Source organism: Anticarsia gemmatalis, chromosome 22, assembly GCF_050436995.1.
Source record: "Anticarsia gemmatalis isolate Benzon Research Colony breed Stoneville strain chromosome 22, ilAntGemm2 primary, whole genome shotgun sequence".
In the NCBI taxonomy this organism is placed as follows: domain Eukaryota; kingdom Metazoa; phylum Arthropoda; class Insecta; order Lepidoptera; family Erebidae; genus Anticarsia; species Anticarsia gemmatalis.
The window spans coordinates 8,293,346-8,317,309 of NC_134766.1; the positions used below are offsets into that span (position 1 = coordinate 8,293,346).

General features: G+C 36.6%; 3 protein-coding genes across 3 annotated transcripts; 2 read left to right on the top strand and 1 right to left on the bottom strand.

Moving 5' to 3' along the window:
* The first annotated feature begins 35 nt into the window (after positions 1–35).
* Positions 36–8,462, top strand: LOC142982848 (uncharacterized). Its single transcript, XM_076129544.1, has 12 exons — positions 36–247; positions 699–830; positions 1,063–1,830; positions 2,410–2,537; positions 3,011–3,085; positions 3,316–3,448; positions 4,466–4,587; positions 5,115–5,208; positions 5,423–5,545; positions 6,135–6,245; positions 6,528–6,643; positions 6,934–8,462. Exons 1-12 carry the CDS (start codon positions 140–142, stop codon positions 7,025–7,027), a joined length of 2,004 nt encoding a protein of 667 aa, XP_075985659.1. The 5' UTR covers positions 36–139; the 3' UTR covers positions 7,028–8,462.
* Positions 8,463–8,982: 520 nt separating this feature from the next.
* Positions 8,983–19,166, top strand: LOC142982767 (uncharacterized). The gene is made up of 13 exons (XM_076129451.1): positions 8,983–9,195; positions 9,744–9,875; positions 11,963–12,601; positions 13,076–13,203; positions 13,280–13,354; positions 13,850–13,982; positions 14,292–14,458; positions 14,839–14,902; positions 15,131–15,259; positions 15,879–16,001; positions 16,788–16,898; positions 17,172–17,287; positions 17,915–19,166. Exons 1-13 carry the CDS (start codon positions 9,088–9,090, stop codon positions 18,084–18,086), a joined length of 2,097 nt encoding a protein of 698 aa, XP_075985566.1. The 5' UTR covers positions 8,983–9,087; the 3' UTR covers positions 18,087–19,166.
* On the bottom strand, positions 10,281–11,673 carry LOC142982768 (uncharacterized). Its single transcript, XM_076129452.1, has 2 exons — positions 11,499–11,673; positions 10,281–11,396 (listed from the first exon to the last, which is right to left on the bottom strand). Exons 1-2 carry the CDS (start codon positions 11,535–11,537, stop codon positions 10,353–10,355), a joined length of 1,083 nt encoding a protein of 360 aa, XP_075985567.1. The 5' UTR covers positions 11,538–11,673; the 3' UTR covers positions 10,281–10,352.
* Positions 19,167–23,964: the final 4,798 nt, after the last annotated feature.

Genomic DNA, 23,964 nt, shown 5'->3' on the forward strand with positions numbered 1-23,964 from the left:
AGAACTGTCAACTGTCATCTTTGGTTGGCTGTCAATCCTCGAAGTTCGGATGCTATGTTATTATTTATACGTTTACATTAATTTTATATTATTATGAACGTGATATTCGCATGTCCAATATTATAACAAGAACCGCAAGATGCCCGCTCTCAAAATATGTAGGATATGTCTTATTACCGACGTGAAAATGTACAAATATGATCGATATGAGCTCAAGAGTTATTATGAACAAGTTATGGCCACAAAAGTAAGTAATATAAAGTTGTTTTTGTCTATTTTGAGATGTTATTGTTAAATTACCGAAGTATTTCGCTATTTATTGTAGTTTGTTAGTATTTATATGAAGTTATGACACTTGTAATCATAACAAAGTCTTCGAACAGAAACAGTCATTTTATGTATAAGTATACTGCAGTATTCCTCTATTATACTGATAAATTGACATTACCAATGTAATTTTACGAGATTCAAGCAAAATCTACTGAATACAGCTTATTGGATTTTTTGTTTCTGCTTATAATCCATATCTTAATAAGAAATTGATAGTAATTTCGATGGCCTGTCTATAGCTAAAAACAGTTTCAGCCCAGAAGTTCCTATTATCTATACCGCAATTCTTTTTTTTAAATCCATCACAATGTATATATTCTAAACTCCCCTCCATAGAAAACAATCTTAGAAAGCTTTCATAATTTCAGGTTGATGTCAAAGAAGGATTACCCCGTTACTTCTGTTATGAATGTGCGGCAATGTTGCAAAAGTTTCACAAGTTCAAAGAAAAGTGTTATAGTGGACAGAAAGTACTCAAAGAATTACTATGGAAAGAGCCTGTAAGTATACAGAAATATTCATTCATTTCAATGAATAAGAACCAGAATAAATAATAGATTTGCTTAACAGTTAGCTTGAAAGATAAGGACATAATAATATGGTATTTGAATATAACTTTTTGCTAATCATCTTGACCTGTATGTCTATATCCTTATTCTTGTGCAAAATGCACAGTGATAAAAATTAAGAGGGACCTAATACACTATAAATATAATACTTTTTATGTTTCAGATAAGTCTTAAATCAGTCCGTAAAATAGACCGTCAGTCACAAAACCTCCAATCATCATTAAACATAATAACCATCAACCACAGAGTAAGAACGTACATAATAAAATCAAAACAAAAGCCAACACTGCACAAAACAGAAACCGTAGAAATAGACTTAGACACAACATCATTCAGTGATGAAAATTATAACGATGATTACGATGATAAGGAAGAAATACCACCACTACCAGAATTAGTTGACGTAGACCAGAAAATTGAGGACGAAGAGAAAATTAATATTTACGAAGAAAAGATAGACACTATCGAAAAAGTACATGTTGATGAACAAAAGATTAATACAGAACAGAATGCAGAAATTATAGAAAACTTAATAGATATTGAAAAGGCAGAATCAGACAATGAACATTTCAGTGAAGATGAAAAAGTCTTTGTTGACGATGTGAAAATGCATTCAGATGGAGAGAAAGAGATAGAAGTAGTAAATCAAAAGAAAAAGAAGAGTACGAAAGGCAGTAAGAAGAAGAAAAAAGTTGTCGAAGAATCAGATACTAAGGCTAAGCGGTTCGAAGTTTCTAGTAAGAAAAAGACTGAATTGGATCCTAATAACTGGTTGAAATTTAACCTGAGTGAGGAGGAGGCGATAGAGGAATTTAAATCTAGAGCGTTGCATAAACGGTTCATTTCTGCGGAGTACAAATGCAATGATTGTTTGAAGGGTTTCTCTAAAGAGGATATGTTGAATAGGCATGTTAAATTAAGGCATAGTGAGGTGAGATACAAGTATTTAAATAACTGACATTCATGTAAAATCTATTCTTACTTCTCAACTGAAACATTTTGGTTTAGTAATGATATGTCTATGTTATCTGACCTTCTATCAAGGATTAATACATGATTAGATAAAACGAGAGTTAGATTTTTGAATATTTTGTTGCATTGAATATTCCTTAAAGCACCTGACATGACTCACTTTTGACCACTTTCCAACTTTAAAGGCTTTTTTTGCCCTAATTCTTTTGTAACCCTTATTCATATGGATATATTTATCCACATCGCCTTAGTTTCATCAAATTAGTAATGCTATTAGGGTTCATATTTGACGGAAAATGCGTCGGGCGTAACATAATTTGTATGGGCTTTGCACCGACGCATCATCGGTTGAGTGTGAACGGTCAAATGTTTTTCTATACATTTGTCTATTCTGGCGTTGCTCGACCGACAATACGCGACGTATGTTCCGTCTGATATGAACCTTTCCTTAGGCTGTCAAATCATAATAGTTAGACTTATTTACCTATAAATTAGGTACTTAACAATATTTATATAATATTTTTTTCTTCGTCCACAGTCAGTAGGTCCAATAGAGTGTCGCTTCTGCAGGATGCGGTTCAAATGGAAGTGCTTCTTAAGAAAACACATGAGGCAACATTATACTAAATACAAATGTTTGCGGTGTGATCTCGTCTGTCCTTTAGAGTAAGTATAAGGCCGTTCGTACACAAAACTACTCTAATCTCCGATACTCAACGATTTTAGTATCCAAGTGACTATCGCCATACAATTCCATTGCGGTTCGTACATTCTTCCCGCGTCTGGATTAGTAAGGAGGTAGTCGCTTAAAGACTAACCCTCTTATTCATAAAAATATATAAAGTTATGAAAGACTTACAAAGAGTTTTGTTTCTTTCACTCCTTAGTGAAATGAAAAAGGGAAAACATATTTTAGCAGGTTTTAACTAAAATAGGTTTATAGTGTGTTTATGAAGGACTTGAAACTTTTGAATATCGGAGATTCGTGCACGAAGGAGCTAACTCGTTATTACACTAAAAAATTACTTTCCTTACGCTTGAGTCCAGCTGCATTCAAACACAAAGATTGCTTTAATGCCTAATTACATCGAATCATGATTGTGAATCTATGTATTATAATTTATATATTGTAATTACAGAACTACAGCTCTATTTCATGAAGAATATCACAACGGTGTTATAAGAAAGTGTGCACACTGCGGCGAGGAATTCAAGTGAGTGTCTTTCTTACTTAAAACAACAATTTATTGTTCTATATAATATTTGTGCAGAGACATCATAAACATTGTCACGAGCGTATTAATACAATACAAACTACAATGTTTCGAATAAAGTGCCTCAAAAATATGTCATAGCATATACTAAAATGTAAAAAAACGTATTCATAATATACCAATTTAAACTTATAAGTGGTCAGGTTTTATTAAAAGTCTTTTATTTTTAGGCATTTAACGACATACTACACACACTTGCGCACGCATCGCAGCGAGCACGTGTGCACGTTGTGCGGCGCCTCGTTCGTCTCCGCTATTGGGTTAAGAATACATAAGAAAATTAAACACATCAATGCTGAGTCTGTAAGTTAACTAATTCAGTTTTTATTAAAGTTTTAAAACAGCCTTAAATACTTTACATAGACTATAAAAATGTTTACCTAGCTTAGGCACTTCACCCACTGCACCGCGCCCCGTCGCGTATTGCGGGATGGCAGATTTTACCATTGTATGCAAGTATCTCAGTTTGTATAAAAGTCACGCCTAGCACAACACACTGCCGACGCAGAAATGCGCGGGAAAATGTCAAAAAATCTGCCATCCCCCGCTACGCGACGAGGCGAGGTGCAGTGGGTGGAGCGCCTTACATAGTTGGGTAATTCGTGTAATATTTTTTTTTCCTAATAATCGAGACTTGCTACTTACGCTTGCTTCGGACGTACATCTACATATATCGTGTTCTTCAGGTCACAGAAAATCTAAACCTGTTATTGTTTACTCTATGTATATGTAAACACCAAGTTTAAACTCGAATTATGTCTCCATAACTTTTAAACTCTCGCGTTCCATGTTTAATGTATAATAGGACACGGGAATTAACGCGAACACGCATTTTACCTTAAAATGCCTAACGTTTCGGCGCAGGTTGCACTTGCCGTGGTCGCAGGCTGACTGATGTCTGTAATGGATACAGAAGCCATATTTAAAAAATACTATTTTGCAGTTTAGTTCTGAAAGCGAACCAGACAGACTCGCATTTTTAATCTAAGTATCAAGTCGATCTGCCTTTACTTGCTCGTTGCATCACTTGTCTCCCTTTGTAACTATTATTGACTAGCTGACCCGCGCAACTTCGCTTGCGTCACATAAGTAAGATATAATTTTCCCCGTTTTTGTAACATTTTTCACTGGTACTCTGCTCCTATTGGTCGTAGCGTGATAATATATAGCCCATAGCCTTCCTCGATAAATGGGCTATCTAACACTGAAAGATTTTTTTAAATCGGACCAGTAGTTCCTGAGATTAGCGCGTTCAAACAAACAAACAAACAAACTCTCCAGCTTTATAATATTAGTATAGATTACAATATAAACTTGTAGGAACTCCCGCAAGGTGCGCAAGGCGAAGACGAATACTGCAAGCGATGTGACATTAGGTTTGAAACTAAGAAGGCGTATGAAGAACATCTAATACATTCTGCTATGCATGTCGATGGTATTGAGTAAGTAATGAATACAATTATAGATTTTAGTCCCAACCCGCACTTGTACAGCTTGGCCCAGCAATGGAACATTATACTACTTTTTTTTTATAACCCATTACGCCCATTACTGTCCCACTGCAGGGCAAGGGTCTCCTCCCAAACGAGGGGGAGGGGTTAGGCCTTGAGTCCACCAAGCTGTACAAGTGCGGGTCGGGGACTTGACATGCCCTCAATAAATGTATTAAACAAATTTTATACATTTAATTTATTCATTTAAATTTATATGTTTTAATATTAAAAGTAACCATCGTCCTCATAACAACGTTTTGGATCAATAATAATTGGCTTCCCATTTCGCACTGTGGTATTAGATTTTTATTTCAAATTAGTGATTTAATTTATTGGATCTGTGTTTTACTTTATATTCTAGTAAGTGGCAATCTCCCACTCTGAGAATGTCGCACATTCGCAATAGGACATTGGAGGTTTAATAGCATACTCTTTTTAGGTTATATTTTTTACTTTATACTTTTTTTGTATTGTAGGGATTTGGAGGTGCAGGCACCTTTAGGCAGCAACCCAAGGAAACGTCGTCAGAATTTGAAAAGACTTACAAGGATACCCACTGACTGTCACATAGTAAGTGAACCCACTTTTAATTAGTTTTTTATATTGCGATTTCAGATATTATAGAGGCGAGTTATTTGACATTATCGATATTAAACTTAGAATATTAATGAGTAATTAAAATGCTTCTTTAAGAATTGGCAGTGCCTGCAAGGATTATGATAAAATGTATTTGAATTTAGGTAGGTATGTTATTATTGTAAACACATTGTTTTCTTTTTTACAGTGTGGTAAACACTTCGCGACTCAAGCGGCGTGTAGAAAGCATCATTTAGCGGAACATCCTCGGACTTCATTCTTCGCGCCAAATGAGAGGCATATTTGTGAAATATGCGGGATTTCACTCGCGGTAAATACTTCTTGTACGCAGTTCAAAGTATTGAATACCTACCGATGTTTCTGGTTCTATTCTCGGGTCGGGTAAAGTACTATTGGTATTTTGTAATTAATGCAAAAATATTTCTCAATAGTAGCCGCCCTGAGTTTTGTACCGTTGAAAGGCTCTCGCCCCACATTACGTTGGGCTAAGGGTGCCTTTCCACTACAGATGTGCTATGCAGCTACTATCAATATATTTCAATATGTATATACATTGGAGAATATCAAACGCATCCATAGCAAAGTAACCTAATACTGAAAAGGGCTAATCGTACTACCTACGCCTACACTTTTTTTTAAAGACTACTCCCGCACCAAGAATTACCCACGTGTCGCGGAGACTTTTACAAACATACAAACAACGGACACACAGCACAACCAGACCCGAAACAACTGTTTGTGAATCGCACAAATAATTGCTCCGTGTGGGAATCGAACCCACGACCTCCCGACGCAGTGGTGTTGGTGTAGTGACCTAAACCACTGCGCCACGGAGGCAGTCCTGTCACTTTCGGGAATAAAAATAATCTAAATAATATCTTTTCTGTTTCTGTCTGCAGCCGGGCAGTGTGTCAAGTCATTTGAACACTCATACGCGAGAAAAGCTTTACTCTTGCAACACTTGTGGGAGACAGTTTAACAGCAAAGGTGGCATGACTACACATCAATTGGTAAGTTTAATTACTATTGACAATTTTAAATTAATTTAATATGGCATACATTTTTTTCATAATATACATTGTAGTTGAAGTGCTCTTCATGTTGTAAATATAGCCCCCAATCGTGAGTTTAATCCACACAAAGAATAATAATTTGTCTAAGGGTTCCACAAATTCATTAATTACATTATTTTTAAAATTACATAATAACAGCCTAGGGTTCGTAATTATAAATTATAATTTAAGTATGCGAATTGCGTATACTTTGTCTTACAACAGTATTTTTAATTTCAGACGCACACAAGTGAAAAGCCGGTAGCGTGTACATTATGTGACAAACGTTTCAAACAACTAAGCAGTATGAGGCTACATTATCGCACCTTCCATCTGAAAGAACCTTATCCTAAAAGGTAATCTACTTTAATATTAATATTTTATTCGTTTAAAAGTCAAAGAACACTCGCATTTCTGTTAAAGATTACAGATTGCTAGCTTAGAATATTACCTACGTCAAATGTCAGATCATTAACTTATTTTGGTTAAAATTGCTATACATTAATAGAAAGCGAAGTAACAATAGTTATACTAAAATATAATTATAAATAACGCTTATCTTTAGTTAGTAAAGAGTAGATAGATAGGACATTGAAAATGGCCGTATTTTTGTAAGTTTAAAAATATATGTAATTTTATCTTCTAGAAATAGAAAGAAGAAATCAGAAGAGACGTCAAAACTGGACGACTACCCGCACGAAGATTCAGATGACAACATGACACTCGACAGATGGCGCTGATGTCTATAACTAAAACTAAGTAATACTCAATAACATACTAATGGGTCCCTTCTGGATAAGCTAACTGATGCTTATCTGACAAAATTTCGAAAGTTTATTTCATACGCAACAATCGATCAAGGAGTAGAAATTCAAGAACTTTTGCTCAGCAGTGGGACACAGAAACAAGCTAAATAAAAGCATCATACATTTGCTGTCATTAAAAACTATATATAAGAGAAAGTACAACTTTGTAATAATTACCATAAGTATTAATAATTTAAATTAAGTGTACAGTCGTGTAGAAAGGCTTAACTTAGCAGTAAAATACATTTATATGTGAGAGTGCTTTAACTGTAAACTGTAAGTACTCAAATTTAAGTCCATGTAACTGAAATATTATTGATTTGTTTATTCTATAACAATATTATGATGAATTATGCGAGCGTAGTCACGTACACATACGTACTATATGCTAGAAAAAGCCCGAAGCGACACTAAATCAAATATTCAAAAGAGATTTATCCAGAGTCGAAAGAAAGTTTGAAGGAGATTAATCATCTGCATCATAATAACCATTATAATATATGCAAACACAGCTTTAGTGGAAGAATGACGTAAGGCGAATTAGATCTAAGAGAACTTACGACTTTCTTCCAATAAAGGTCTTAATCATTCGTCTTCCTGAAGCGATCACTGCCAGATATCATTCAAATTATAGTATTAAATTATATATTAGTAAGATAATATTGTATTTGTGTATAATGTCCAGGGAAAGAGGAGTAAACATAAATTATTCTGTTAATGTCATGGATTCAATAATATTGTTTCTGATATTCTCACTGGACGCCTGCTGTAAATAATAAATCATGTATTATTGTAATAATAGATCTCTTAATAAACTAAAATAAAAGGCCTGTTTTAACTGCCAGCTGCCAAAGGAGAATTCATTCAACATTTTCACAGAAACAACCAGTCGAGGCAAGTGTTCACATTTTCCAACATAGTTTAAAACATGAAACTACGAAATACGTCGTGTCCGTGCTTAGTCCGACATAGTACGCATCGTTTGTCGTTATGGATGCAGGTTCTTCGTGATGACGCCAGATAATGGCCGCCTTTACACACACGCTCTATCGCGCATTCTTAGGAGCGTACAGGATTATGCACGGGAAAGACGGCGCGCTCCTCGCTTCCCCCCGCACACCCTCTACACACACGCTCTTATACGCGCGATTGTTGTTTCACGCGCGATAATGTTAAATTAAATGTCAAGGGTTTAACAGACTTAACATACGGCAGTTGTGTGAAACAGGCCTTTATTTTTGTTAAAATGTATTTTGTAAGCGTGTTTGTGAGATGTGTGTTATGTATATTAATATTTAGTGCTAATGCAGCTGTAAATGTACATTTTATAAAACTGATTATTTTAACTTGTATTAAAATATTATTTCTAATATAATGCGTTTGTTTTATTTTAAACATTTTGTTCGAGATCCTTACTAGTCAGAAGTAATGATTTAGTTAAAATGTTTTTACCAAAAGCACCTTGAACGTTATTTTGAGCAAAAAACATTAGGAACACCAATACGTACCCAGTTGGTAAATATTTTAATGTACTAAACTTGGCATGCAAAGTTCCCAACCCGTACTTGGCCAGCGTGTTGGACTCAAGGCCTAACTCCTCCCTAGTTTGGGAGGCTAGGCTCGTGCCCAGTAGTGGGACAGTAAAGAGTAAAAACAAAACGGAACATTTAAGAATAAAGGAGCAACGTGCCTATTATCTATTTGACTTCATTCATTTAGATTTTATCAATATTAGAAGAAAGTTTGAATATCTTATTTCCACATTGACTACAAACGTTTGGTTTTTTATCAATCGATGGACATCGATTATCGCAGATGATCGATGATCGAACATCACATCATTCACATCCCTAGTTTTGACAACAAATTTGTTGTTTTTGACAGGTAAACATGGCGTATGGTAAAAATACAGTCAGTTTCGCTTCATTATTGTGTTGTTTGATCGTTTTAGTGTAATAAATAGGCTAAATTAGAATAAATAGTTATAAAACAATATGTCTGAGTTAAAAGTGTGTAGAATATGCCTCAGAACTGAGGCGAAAATGTATAATTTCAATGTATATCAACTTAAGTTTTATTATGAAGAAGTTATGGCTTTAAAAGTAAGTATTTCTGTATAAAATTACTATATTTACACACGAATAAGTACATTAACACTTAATTTACTAGCCCCATATACGTACTATGTGCAAATTATTGTAAGTTTCTCTAACTAACCCCTGAAATACTTGAGTGTAATTGCCGAGTTCCCGATAGGTCTTTGTAGGTATTCTAAAACATGAAAGTTGCTAATTCTATGGTGAGTAAATAAATGAAGGGAAAATGTAGGAATCCACACATTTATTTACTTAAATATCAGCTTATAAAGCATAGCATAGAGGGGATTCTCTACCTAAACTTAATCACTTTTCAGCTACTCCAATCACTGAGGTTTCTTTTATAAAAAATCGGTTTATATTCTTCCTCATGCTATGTTCCAATTTCTTACTTGAACTTGAGCAAGAGAACCAGTTCATATTTCAACAATATTTAAACAACCTAGTATTTCAACCTTGGTTTGCTTATTTTTTCACACAGGGTATATTTATTTGCTGTTGTCATAACAAAGTAAATAATGAACATGTTAATTTATTATTTGTTTGTGTTTCAGATGAATGAATTAGATGGGTTGCCACATTATTTCTGTTATGAATGTGCTACAATGCTGCACAAGTTCCACAAGTTTAAAGAAAAGTGTTACATTGGACAGAAACTACTTAAAGAATTGCTGTGGAAAGGACCTGTGAGTATACATAATTCAACTCAGTTGTGCGCGCGGCCCTATGTGTGGGTAAACCTTGTACATATTACAGTGACTTTGTGTGCGTGACAAAAGGTACAGTCGGGTACAAATACAAATACAGTATTTACGGGTTATACACGGGATCTTAAAAAAAACAATAATTTGCTAATTCAATGTTTATTATTCTGAATCGCTACTTAAAAAAACGAATGATGAATTTTCGGATTCGCTGCTGTCACCTAAGTTAATTATGAATTCTGACTCCATGTCAAAATGTCTAAGGTATTCTTCTTCTTTCTTTTGTACATGTCGACAAGTATTACCCCACATCCCTTCATCAATTTGATTCAAACGTTCATTTATTAGTTTCATTATTCCTGTCACATTTTGGTCGATATTATGCGAAGCAATATAATTTTTTAAAATTTATACTTTAACATTTTCTATGGGGTTAAGTTCAGGATGATATGGTGGCAGTCAAAGAACTTTTATGCCATATGGCTGCAGCATGTCGTCAATCTTGTAACAGATATGGTTTTCTTTATTTTTTTTAATCAAATCATACAGTTCAATTTTTTTCATATCTTGATTAAAAGCTATATTTTTTTCTGTCAGCCATCTCTGCATTTCTATTTTTTTGGAATTAGAATTTGGAGCTCTGTCATTTTGAACATTATGGTATGAGGCATTATCAAGCACAACCACAGAGTTAGGTGGAAGATTCGGTACTAGACGTTCTTTTAGCCACTTTTCATAGTTTTCTGCGTTCATGTTTGAATGGTAATCACCGGAAACACTGTTTGCTTTGTATGTCAATAGTGCGTTAGGTACAAAACCTTGTTCTGAACCAGCATGCACAATGATAATTCTTTGCCCTTTCGACAGGTTTCTCTTTAAAGTTGGTCCATCTTTATTACCCCATCCTTTGTTTTGCACATGATTAGTTAAGATATAGCTCTCATCTGTATATACGATACACCGATTTTCTTGACGATATCTAAGTAAGTTGTTCAGGTAAGAAAATCGTAGTTTTTGGATGTCATGCCGCTCTATAATAACACGTCTGTTATCCACAGTTTTTCGCCATTTGTATCCCAACTTTAACAAAGCTGTACGCAGAGTCGAAATACTTCCCTCATAATTAAGTTTCTCTTGAAATATTCTTTTCAACTTTAGCAAGGTAGGTAACTCGCGATATTCTAAATGGTAATTTTGAATAGTGGAACGTATAACATCAACGTTAAAGTTGTCTAATTCTAACTTCTTTAAACGTTTTTTACGGTCTTTATGCGGAGATTTAAATTTAGAGTCAGATTCCTTTCCTTCAGCCAATATATTAGTTATTGTTCTCTCTGATACCCCCACTGCCACTGCTGTTCTTTTCCGTACGCTATTTAAATGTTCACTTAGTTTCGATATTAAAATTGGACTTGCACTGTAAACTGGATCACTTACTAGTTCCAATATATCTCTCGCATCTTTTTTCAAAAAATCGTATACCTTAGCAATGGTTTCTCGAGTCTAAAACAATAATACGTAAACATCAACAAGGACATAATTTTTCTTATATAGAATCATAATAAATATAAATTATATCTAAATTTAAAACTAACAAATATTTACCTGACTCCTTAAACACTTTCTCCGTGAAGAACTGGACATTTTTGTAACGACTGTACCCGTAAGAAAAAGCGTTATGGACACGTCTTGCTCGGACGACGACTGGCGCGTCACTGTCACACAAATGACAGTTGTATATTTACAAGCGCACGCACACAAAGTGCCGCGCGCACAACTGAGTTGATATAACTATAATTATTTATAGCTAAATTAAAATTACTCTTAAAAGTCAATTCAAGCCACTCTTAGTACCAGTTACATATTATTTAAAGGATGTATTTGTTGTGCCAACTATTTGAACAATAAGTTTGCAATATGCAGATGATTGAAATGAACAAAAATAAGTAAAATTTTCTGTCACAAAATTTTCAACTAACATACTAAATTATTATTTGATTTAATTGTAATGGATATCATTCATATTTTCAGAACTGTACAGAATAATGATAGCAAAACATTTTTTTCAGATAACCTATGAATTGGTATACAAAATAGACAGAGAAGAAACTATGTTAAAGTCCCCTCTCACTTCCATTTCAACAAGCGACCGTCTCAAAACGTACACAGCCAAACACGACACAGAAGATGACAAAATTGACACAAAAATAGAAAACATAGAACTAGACTTCTTCAGCGATGCATCTCTATCAGACCGAGAAGACATTGAAATAAAACAGTTTGACGAAAAAACAAGTGACGAAGAAAAAATTAAAATTGTTGAAATAAATTCTATTATTGAAGACAATATGAATAACAAAGATGATAAATCAAATTTAAATGTTTTAACTGTTGACAATGATGAACAAATTGGTAGTCCAATGGCTGTGTACGTGCAAGCTGAGAACGGTATACTGAAAACAGGGAATGAAGTTATCAAATCAAGTAAAAGTAAGGGTAAGAAAGTTGATAAAATGAAACCGAACCCGTTGAAAGATGAGACTAAATGGAAGGTGACAGTTTTAAGTGAGGAGGATGCATTGAAGGAGTTTAGAGCTAAGGCTGAAGATAAAAAGTATTTAGATGCTGCGTTTAGTTGCAAGGATTGTTTTAAAGGATTTTCTAAAAAGGATATGTTGGATAGACATCGTCAATTGAGACATGTTGAGGTAAGAAAACTAACTATTGATTTATAATATATATTCATTAAACTCGAATTTGTAAGCAAAGGTGTATGAATATACGTTAGAAATGCCCATTATCACTTTTCCCGACCCGGGAATCTTCCCCGAGATCTCGCAATCGGCAGTCGTCTACACTACAGCCCAGTGTTGGTCACAACACAAACAGTCTGAATAACTTTGTATGTTGCTGTTGTTACCATAATACAAAAAAACTAAATATATAATGTAGATCTATAAACATTATTACATTACGCTGAGTCCACTGCATTGAGATCGAAGCGTACGGTTCCTCAGGATTTGTTTGCTTTTTATTAATTTCACTACACTGGATCGGCATTTCGGCGCCATAGAAGTGAACACAACGTAATACATCGTTACGGCTCGCTCGCTCCGATTCCGACGCAGTGGACGCTCAGCTTTGATAGACATATTTAGTATGCTATTTTATTTTTATTACAGCAACTCGGCAACATTGAGTGTCGTTTCTGTCACTACCGGTTCAAACTGGACTGTCTGTTAACGAAACATAGTGAGCAACACTATATGCGGTATGAGTGTCTACGATGTAACCAAATGTTTGTGTTGAAGTAAGTATTTCACGATGATCTTTTGCATTGCAAAATTTCTTGAAAGTATATTGTTGATGAATTATATTATTTTCAGAAACACAGCAGCTCTACACGAAGAATCGCATAGTGGTGTAACTAGGAAATGTAAATATTGTAATGAAGAATTCAGGTAAGTCATCCTATAGCCGCAATACGCTGCGAGAAAATGAGTTACTAATGCAACATGGAGATGTTGAAGTCGCTAGTAAAGAGCTAATATTATATACGTTCACCATTTAAACCGAACTGTTTTTCGCTTACCATTTGGCTGTAATAAAAAATGTATTTGGATACGCATATCAGGACATAGGGATGATTGTAAAAAAATGTGAGAGACCTTTGCCCAGCTGCAGTGGGACAGTACAGGCTAACAAAAAAATGTATGTTAAATATCCATACTAATATTATAAATGTGAAAGTAACTCTGTCTGTCTGTCTGCTACTCAATCACGCCTAAACTACTTAACCAATTTGCATGAAACTTGGTATGGAGATATTTTGATACCCGAGAAAGGACATAGGCTACTTTTTACCCCGGGAAAATGACGCATTCCCATGGGAAAATTCAGGTGGTAAAAGCTAGTAATTGTATAACTTGTGTGAGTAAATAAATCTTTAATTGCAGGCATTCGTCTACGTACTACACACACTTGCGCACGCATCGCAGCGAGCACGTGTGTACGTTGTGCGGCGCCTCGTTCGTCTCCGCTATTGGGTTACGACAGCACAAGCAGATCAAACATGTTATTATTGAAATCGTAAGTAAACAATTATTATTTTTACTAGCTGACCCGCGCAACTTCGCTTTCGTCACATAAGAAAGAATGGGTCATATTTTTCCCCGTTTTTGTAACATTCGGTTCTCTGCTCCTGTTGGTCGTAGTTTAATAATTATATATTATTATCATCACGCTACACCTGCCTATAGCTTTCTTCAATAAATAAGCTATCCAAATAATATAATAAATCTTCAATTCGCACGAGTAGTTCCTGAGATTAGCGCCTTCAAACAATCAAACTACAATTTTATAATATAAGTATAGATTAATAAAAGTCTCATTCCCCAGGAAAGTCCTGACGACGATGAAGAAGTGAACACCTATTGTCAGCGCTGTGACATACGGTTTGAAACTCGCAAGGCATATGAGGAACATCTGTTCCATTCAGCTTTACACAGTGATAACGAAGGGAGGAAGAATAATAACCGGAATAATGATAAAGAAGACAGCGATGGGTAAGAAAAAAACAAAATAGAGTTGTATGATTAATACGGTTCGTATCAAAAGAGTAAAGCAGTGATAGCCGAGTGGTTTAAGTTGGCACCTCCCACGCAAGTGGTCGCAGGTTCGAATCCGAGGTAACACACCAATTTCTTTTCGAAGTTATGTGTGGATTAGAAATAATTATCACTTGCTCTAACAGTGAAAGAAAACATCGTGAGGAAACCTGCATGTCTAAAATTTGTTTAATACGATTCTCGTTTGGGCGGAGACCATTGCCCTGCAGTGAGACATTAATGGGTAAAAAAAATCGTAGTTTCAGATAGATATTTTTATTTTAACAACAAAAACAGTTGGGTATGTTATTTATTTAAATTTTCGATGATATTTCTAGGAGCAGTGTATCAGAAAAAGTGTCACCTTCTAAGAAATTACTCAGCAAGAGGGAACAAGCTAAGGTATTTAAATATTTTAATTTTAACGTAAACAGTTCAATCACAATCAAGTTTTAACTGTACGATAGTCGCAGTAGTTAAAATTGTCGCCTCGCCATCGTAGTGCCATGATTTTGAATCCATCCAGGACAAATATTTGTTCGTTGAACACGAATATCTGTTTTGAGCCTGGTTGAATCAGATGACAGTGTGTGAGTTATCCAAAGTTTCAGTAATTGCCTTTCGTTTCAGATAACAAAAGAGTTAAGAAAACGCAGTAACGGCGGCGATGATTTAACAAACTTTCAACATATAATGAACCGAAAACGTATGAAGAAACGAGCGAAGAGAAAACGAACTAAACCTACCACTTGTCATCACGTTAGTATACATTCATACTAATATCTATACTAATACTAGCTGATACACTCAACTTCGCTTGCGTCACATAAGAGAATCATAATTTTCCCCGTTTTTGTGACATTTTTCACTGGTACTCTACTCCTATTGGTCGTAGCGTGATGATATATAGCTTATAAACTTCCTCGAAAAATGGGCTATCTAATACTGAATGAATTTTCACCAGTAGTTCCTGAGATTAGCGCGTCCAAACAAACAAACTCTTCAGCTTTATAATATTAGTATATTAGTATAGATTATAAAGCTGAAGAGTTTGTTTGTTTGTTTGAACGCGCTAATATCAGGAACTACTGGTCCGATTTGAAAAATATTTCAGTGTTAGATATGCCCATTTATCGAGGAAGGCTATAGGCTATATATCATCACGCTACGACCAAAAGGAGCAGAGAAGCAATAAAAAATGTTCAAAAATTTTGACCCATTCTCTCTTATATGACGCAAGCGAAGTTACGCGTGACAGCTAGTATTATATACTAGCATTCTCCGCGATATCGCTTAAAAAGATTTGCAGTGGTTTGTAGCTACATTCAGACACGTAAACTTAGGTTACGCGTAAAAACATAGTGTGTTTATATTACAGTGTGGTAAACACTTCACAACCCAGTCGGCATGTTTCAAACATCACTTAGAAGCACATCCGCGCACGTCGTTCTATCCGCCCAATGAGCGATACATCTGCGAGATTTGTGGCTCTTCGCTAGCTGTGAGTATGTTTACTGTGAAGATATTTACTTATCCTCGGATCATTACAAACGTACGAACTAAGCCATATTCAAAATAATCATAGGAATATGACAATGTGTAAGATCGATAGAGTATTATAAAATGACATGACGTAGCCCGCACGTTTATAATAAGACGGGTCATTGGTATCTGGAGTTAGATGCTAGTATTTAGGAGTACAGACGTGTTCTATAATATGTGACCGTGTTGATGAATCAAAAATATATAGGCAATGTTAAGTTTCATAAAAATCTAATCAGCTTTGCCTTGTAATAAAATGTTCTCATTCTGTCACATCATATGTAACTACTAACTACATAATATCAATAATATTGCTCCAGACAATGACTCCAAATATTGTGTTTAGATTTTTATTAAACTTAACATTGCCTATATATTTTTGATTCATCAACAGGGTCACATATAGAACTCGACTGTACCATAGTGCTGAAAGGATTAGTTAGTCTAGGATCTACGTTACCGAACCTAGCTGTTTCTAGGGTATGCCGCGGGGAAGCTCCTATCATGCACGTTTGTAATGGTCCGAGTATGTTGTAGGTAGCGTCACAATAATAATAATTAACTATTTTAGTATTTTTTATTCCATAGAAACAAAAGAAATACATATTAATGTGTGAAAATTTAAACCGCCTAGCTATTACGGTTTACAAAATACAGCCTGGACAAATAATCTTAAAAAAGGGTTCCTTTTTATCCTCCGGGTACCTAACTCTAAAAAGAATAATGTTTTATTATTGTTCCACAGCCGGGGAGTGTAGCGAATCATCAGAACATGCACACGCGACAGAAAATGCACACGTGCGACACTTGCGGTCGACAGTTCCATGCCATCATAGGACTAAGACGACATCTAGTGGTAAGATATTAATTATTATATAACATCAGGCCTGTTGCACCCCAAAGCTTAGACAAAAAACAAAGAACGCCATAAGTCCCTGGTTTGTGCTAGTCTTATGACCGGTTTCTGAGGTACATTTAGCGGTCGTTTATCTATACAAACTGTAACTTTGACGTGAGCTTGAACGCTATTGAATAGATAAACTGCCGCTAAATGTACCTCAGAAGAAAGTTAATGAGTTAAATAATTTAGACTCATTTGACATAAATGTTTTTATTATATTTGTTTCAGACACACACCGGTGAAAAGCCATTCGCATGCCCCCTCTGCGACAAAAGATTTACACAGAGTAATAGTATGAAACTGCACTACAGGACTTTTCATCTCAAACAACCTTATCCTAAAAGGTAATATTTAACACGATAATATTTAACATTTTCATAACACGATCCTTTTTTTTAACACTTAACCCTTCTTTCTGATAAACTACTTGATACTTATTCAGAAGTAGTGGAGCTGAATGTTAAGTTTTAAATAGCTGTTCATGTATTTGATACCGCAAGCTTTCACCCCCTCCCTATCAAACATCTCACCCCCCTAAAAGTTATACCTCCCATCAAGTACTGAAGCTCATTGCCTCGACTTAAGGCACTTGTCCCACCACCGATGAGAAAACGACTAACTATTGGCTATTTTCTCGTTCAAGAAACGTATGAGAGATATGCATTCTATGTAAACACTCGGCGAGAGGAACCAGCGGTCATTTCTCTACGATGATGAAAGTGAAGCGAGTAATCGCTCGCCTCACTCACGCACTCGCTTGTAACAGAACTACACAACTATCGCAACTACGCACTCGCTCCCCGCGGCTCGCAAACTAGTTTCCAATTCTAGCTCTACTCGCTACTCGTTCATCGTTTTCGGTGAGACAACTGCTTAAATCCTGAAAGAAGACGCAAAGCCTTCTAACACTTGAAAATCTCGACTAACGATTAACCTTTGTACTAAAATATTCTTCTATGCAATTCTTCTAGAAACAGAAGAAAGAAGCAAGACGAGCCGAAGACAGCGGAAGTAGAAGAATCGAACAGCTCTTCATCGTCAGACGAGAGTGCCCCGGAGATGGAGCCTCAAGACCCGGCGGTAGAGCCTGTGACCCATGACCGACCTCAAGACGAAACTATGCATTATTTGACATTGTCTTAAAAAGTTATACAAAACATAAAAAAAAATTGGACGACTCACACATATTAAAATTATATTTCAAACTAAGTAGAGCTTGTACTATGGTAGCCAATTAAGTGTTCAACATACTTATTTATATACTTACAAAATATTATACAGGTGGGATTCGAACCCAACACACGCGGCCACACGGTTATTGCGGCAAGGTGACCACTTTAAACACTGCGCCAAACGTGCAGTTAAATTGCCTCCGTGCTGCAGTGGTTAAGGTCGCCACGCCGCTACTATTGCGTTGGGAGGCCGTAGGTACGATTCCCACACGAAACAATTATTTGTATGATCCACAATTGTTTCGGGTCTGGTTGTACTTTGTGTCCGTTGATTGTATGTTTGTAAAAGTCCCCAGAGCAATTCTTAGTGCGAGGTTGTCTTTTTAGAGAGAAAGAAAAGTTTTTGCCCGATGCTTCGCGTGCATAACGTCTTGATAAAAAGTTTGGTTCAAATCCATAGTTTTTTCGTTCTTGTAGGAATTTCGGAAAACCCTCTCTTAGTTAGCACACCTACGAAAAGGATTCTTGCCTAGGTTACCGAAACATTTAAAGCCAGTACAGATAAAATGTACATACAAAATACTGTCTATAATGTCATATTTCTAGAGGCGCTTATGGCCAGTTGTGCTCAAACGTAACGTAAACGATCAGTGGGGTTAAGCAACCGTTGGCGCGGTCATTCTATAGATGGGTGACCGTATAGTAGTAATTGAACTGAGCGTCTCAGTGCTTCAGAGAGCACGTAACAAGTCGGTCCTGGTTGTTATCAATTGAGAACAGTCGTTAAGCTACGTCAAAGGCCTATCGGGCGGCTTGACCAACTTTGACAATAGATTGACCACTAACCATACGACAGAACAGAACATCATAAAAATTGTTAGTAGTTGATTACTGATAGTCCAATATTAGAATAGCGTGCATATACCTAAGTTCTTGTTAGTATATAATATATATGATAATGTGTTGTAAGTATTATATTTAGTAAAGAATGCTAGCTAACTCATTTTATAATCGTCATTAATCTATTGATGTGACTATTAAATTTTAAGAATAAAAAGCTTGGTTTTATTAAACATCCTTTTTTCATTTGGTTGTGAATTACACGGAACTATTTTTTCATGTCATTCAAAATTTTAGTTTTGCTACACACATATTCGGCACAAGCTGAACAAGAGTCGGTTTTGTTGTTTGACAAATATTGCCGAACCGAATATGTATGGAGCAAGCCTTATTTAACTGAATTTCAGAATTTAACTGAAGATAAGCAAATCTATCCATGGATAGCACATTGAGATCAGCCGTTAAACAATTTAGCAAAGTTTTTATGTCTCTTAAAGTGTTTTATTTTTTAAACTAAACGACATCGGAGTCGGCTCCCAGTCTCATCGGATGCAGCTGGATACCATTGTTTTACATGGAGCGACTGCCTATCTGACCTCCACAACACAGTTAAATGGGTAACACGAATATCCCTTCGGTTAGACTGGTTGTCAGACTTTTAAGCTTCTGACTACTGTTAACGATTGTCAAAGATCTTCGAAAATGACAGCCGGGACCCACAATTTAACGTGCCTTCCCAAACACGGAGGAACTCGATATGTATAAGGATCAGCCATCCACGGAACAACCTCGGCAAGCGTAGCTTAACTTTAGAGATCGATCCGTGCGGCTGTTGTAAACTAAGCCACGAGCTCTCTCTCTTTCTTTTTTAAACAATAGCTATAGATATAGTTGGTTCTTTTGCGTGACAACGTCCTTAGAAAACAATCAAACTAATGACTTGTGAACTCAATTAATTAGTAGTCATCAATAATCGCCTTCATATAGGTACCGCCTACTTATTAATAACAGGAAGAAACGATCACTATCGAACATGCATTTCATAAAACAATATAAAAGAACTATAAGAATAAAAAACAACGAATTTTTACTCAATAATTACATAGAAAAATATCTCCAATCTGTATTGAAACCTTTGAATTTAACACAAGCAGTTTTCTTCTACTCGAAGTATAAAATAAAAGACAATTTCATCACATCAAACAGTTTCTTGTATAATTGCGTATCAATCCTAGCAACTGTCGTAATTTTAACATTATTCCATGTTCATGTGATCCAAATTTTACTATTTAATAGTTGGGAGGGGTTCAATCTTGTAGTAAATATACGAACTTTATTCGACTTGATACTTTATTCTATAGGTTATATTTTCAGTGTGTTTCCAAACATAATTTATAGGCACGAAAATGTGTTATTTGTATTAAAAATTCAACGTGTGCATAGATTTCTTAATGTCGATGGAAAACGATTCAGAAAAATGGTCATACATAACTGGCTAGCGGTGGTTTTCATAAACTGTTTTTATTTTACTTGGATATATTATTTCTATTTTTATAAGCGTATATTGAGTTTTTATTCAGCGCTTTTAACGTTTTTAATAAGCTATTTCGATTTGACCATAGTTTACGCGAGTAGATTGTTGAATTTATTGAGTGAAACTGTAAATGTCTGGGTTGAAGAAATTGGAAAATCGGAGTATATGGATACTGAAGATCAGTTTTGGGTTAAAACGTGGACAAGTTTTATGGACATATTGGATGCTTATAAGATAATTGAGAAGATGTTCCGGTATTCTGTAAGATTTTTGCACATAATGTTGTATAAGATATTTTTAAAATCTTTTGAGAACAGACATTCCAACTCTTAGGGCTGATACACAAAGTGCCGGCGGCATGCCCGGCGTCATAGACTCTGCGTGAGCCGGCGGGTTACGCGGCTTGCAGGCGTCATTTGTTCCTAACATTCAAGCGATTGATTCGAACAGTTGACAGCTCTGCGCGGCATGTGTAGCAGCACTTTATAGAAAGTGAAATCTAACTCTGTGAAAATAATAATGTCCTCCTAGTTGATATTCTGCCAGTTTTATTAAACCAGCAAACTGTGCAGGACTTTGTGTATAGTGTCCAAGTGTAAGACGCAGGATCGACGGTTTAACGTGCTCTCCGAGGCACGGAAGACTGCAATCTCAACTTCTTAGCAATCAGAAATCTTTAACAGAAAAACGTATAATCAACTTACCTTCTGATTCTGCGGTACATTTAGCGGTAGTTTATCTATTCAATGGCGTTTCAGCTAGCATAAAAATGACAGTTTGAGTAGTAGTAATATATACTACCGCTAAATGTGCCTCAGAAACCGGGGGTAAGTTTATTCTGTTAAAGATTTCTCAGCGATTGCTAAGAAGTTAAGATTGCAGTCTCAAAACCGGGCATTAGTCGGTTAAGTCAGTTTTGCTAAAGGTAACATTCGGTTCTTAGCGACCGCGACGCGCGACCGCGACCCGCGACCGCGACCGGGTCGCGCGACCCACTGCTTAGTATGGATTTATATGGAGTACTAAACAAATCTAGCGACCGCGACGCGCGACCGGTGGGCGTGGCTAGAGAGCAGCGTGGCGACAGCGACTCGGTCGCATCGGAGGCAGTGCCGTCACGCGACGCAGGCGAGAATCACATCAAAATGGCGGCATATTCACCGAACGAGGACGAGAAGTTAATAGAATTAGTTATTAAAAGCTGCTTATGATTTAACCTACAATATTTTCTGAACTTTTCTTCTTTATAATTCAAATGTTGTTTTATGAGTAATTGAAAGCAACCCTCTTCTTCTCGTGATGTGAAGATTGAATCAATCCTCATTCTTTTTTCTGGAGGCATAGATAATAGCATAATAAGAATATCATAATCTTCTTCATCCTCCAATAGCTGCTGTATAACTTTTTTCCTAGCTGCGGAATAATTGTCCGACATATCGTACTGCACTAGAACACAACCGTCACCCGGTAAAACTGCGGGAAGAGTGACGATGTCGCCGTCGCTGAAATCCGAAAGCTAGGGTCGCCTCGCGACAGGCGACCATGGTCGCGGGTGGCGGTCGCGCGTCGCGGTCGCTAAGAACCGAATGCTACACAGTAACCTTTGTGTATTATTTTTCTACAGATTGTCTACTACACAGTCAACACATTTTGCCAATCTTTGATGAACTTGCATATTTTACTTAAGCTGATCCAGATGGCTCATGACGAAAACGAATATGTAATAAAATTATAATTACTACTTAGAATCGTTAGGCAAAATTTTAAGTTTCGCTTAGATCGTGCGCTTTTTAAGCAAAAGAGAGCGTTGAGCATATTTTACGATAGCGAATGCCGCGTTGATTAAGCGCTTTCTTGCACTGAGATTAAAATTTTCGCTTACCAACCGCGCGATCTAAGCGTATTTCAAAAATAATATAAACTTTAAACATGCCGCGTTTATGACTGTAATTTAATTTTGAACTTTTTCTTTTTTCAGTGGGGCCGCCTAATAATGTTAGTAATGTGCAATGTATACTTAACGAAGGATATAACACAACAAATTTGTCTCAGTTTAGAGTGTGAGAAGGTATATAAGACAATGAGAGACGTGAGGTCGGTGTGTTTACGGCTTATGAAGAAGGCAGGATGTTCAGGTAATACCTACATGTCTTACATAATAATATACTATTTTGGGATCGCCTTCAGTCTCACCGTATACAGATACAAATATTTTACGTGGAGCTACTGTCTACCGGACCTCCACAACTCAATATCCTGGATTATGGCGATTAACACACTGCCCCGCACCACGCAGCGTAGCGCGTGAATGCGTGTTCGAACGTTGCTTGTAAGTATCTCCGTTTGTATGGAAAACACGCGTGTATGCGCGTGATCCGCATGAACGCGCGTGGATGCATTTTCTGTGTGTTAGACTGTGCGTGTTTTCCATACAAACGGAGATACTTACAAGCAACGTTCGAACACGCATTCACGCGCTACGCTGCGTGGTGCGGGGCAGTGTGTTAAGCGCCTATAACACGACACCCTTCGCTAAGACTGGTTGGCAGATTTTCGAGCTTCTGACTACTGTTAACGACTGTCAAAGATCTTTGACAATGACAGCCGGGACAATTTAACGTGCCTTCCGAAACACGTAGGCACTCGGAATGTGTAATACAATCACCCATCCAGAGAACAACTTCGAGATGCGTGCTTACCCCAGAGATCGAACCGCGATTACTAAGCCACGAGCTCCACATAAGTATGAAAGTGTTTCTTTTGTTTACAGCTACACAAACAAGGACTTGTAAGAACATAGACCGAGTGCAGAAGGCGACGATGACGAAACTGTCGTGTGGCGTGTTCGTGGTCGACGCGAGCATGGCATTAGGACTCTTCAACCTCATTACTACGTACACTATCGTGCTGCTACAGTTTGCTTTCTTGTAGCTTATTATTAAAAGTTATTGAGCGAAACCATTGAGTATTATTTTAATAAAGTAGTTTTTTTTTACCTGACTAATGCATTAGGAGAGTCCCACATAACCTGCACTCTGGGTGGAGTGCAGGGTTATGTGGGACTCTCCCGCCAGAAGGGCGGTAATACCCACTAAACCGCCACGTGTGTCCTCACGGCCGCTTGTGGCGGCGTGCAGCGGGATAACTGCCGAAGCAAGCTGCACACCACCGGTTACCCCGATTTAGGGGTCCCTCACTGTGGCTCCTATTACTCCAACTTGCCGATAGGCATGCCGCGCCTTTAGCGGACGTCTTAGAAAATATTTTGACAGTACCTACGTTTTAAATGTCAAACTCTCGATCCTCGTTGGTTCGAATTGCCGAGAATCGCGCAAGTTGGCTTGTTGCAATGAAACTGGCCGCCATAGCTGAATGTCGCCACCGAGGACATTACATTACACAATTTTCATTAAAACGATACAGTATATTTCAAAGAGAGATTCTTTATTACTTTAAAGAATAGCAAATTGAAGAA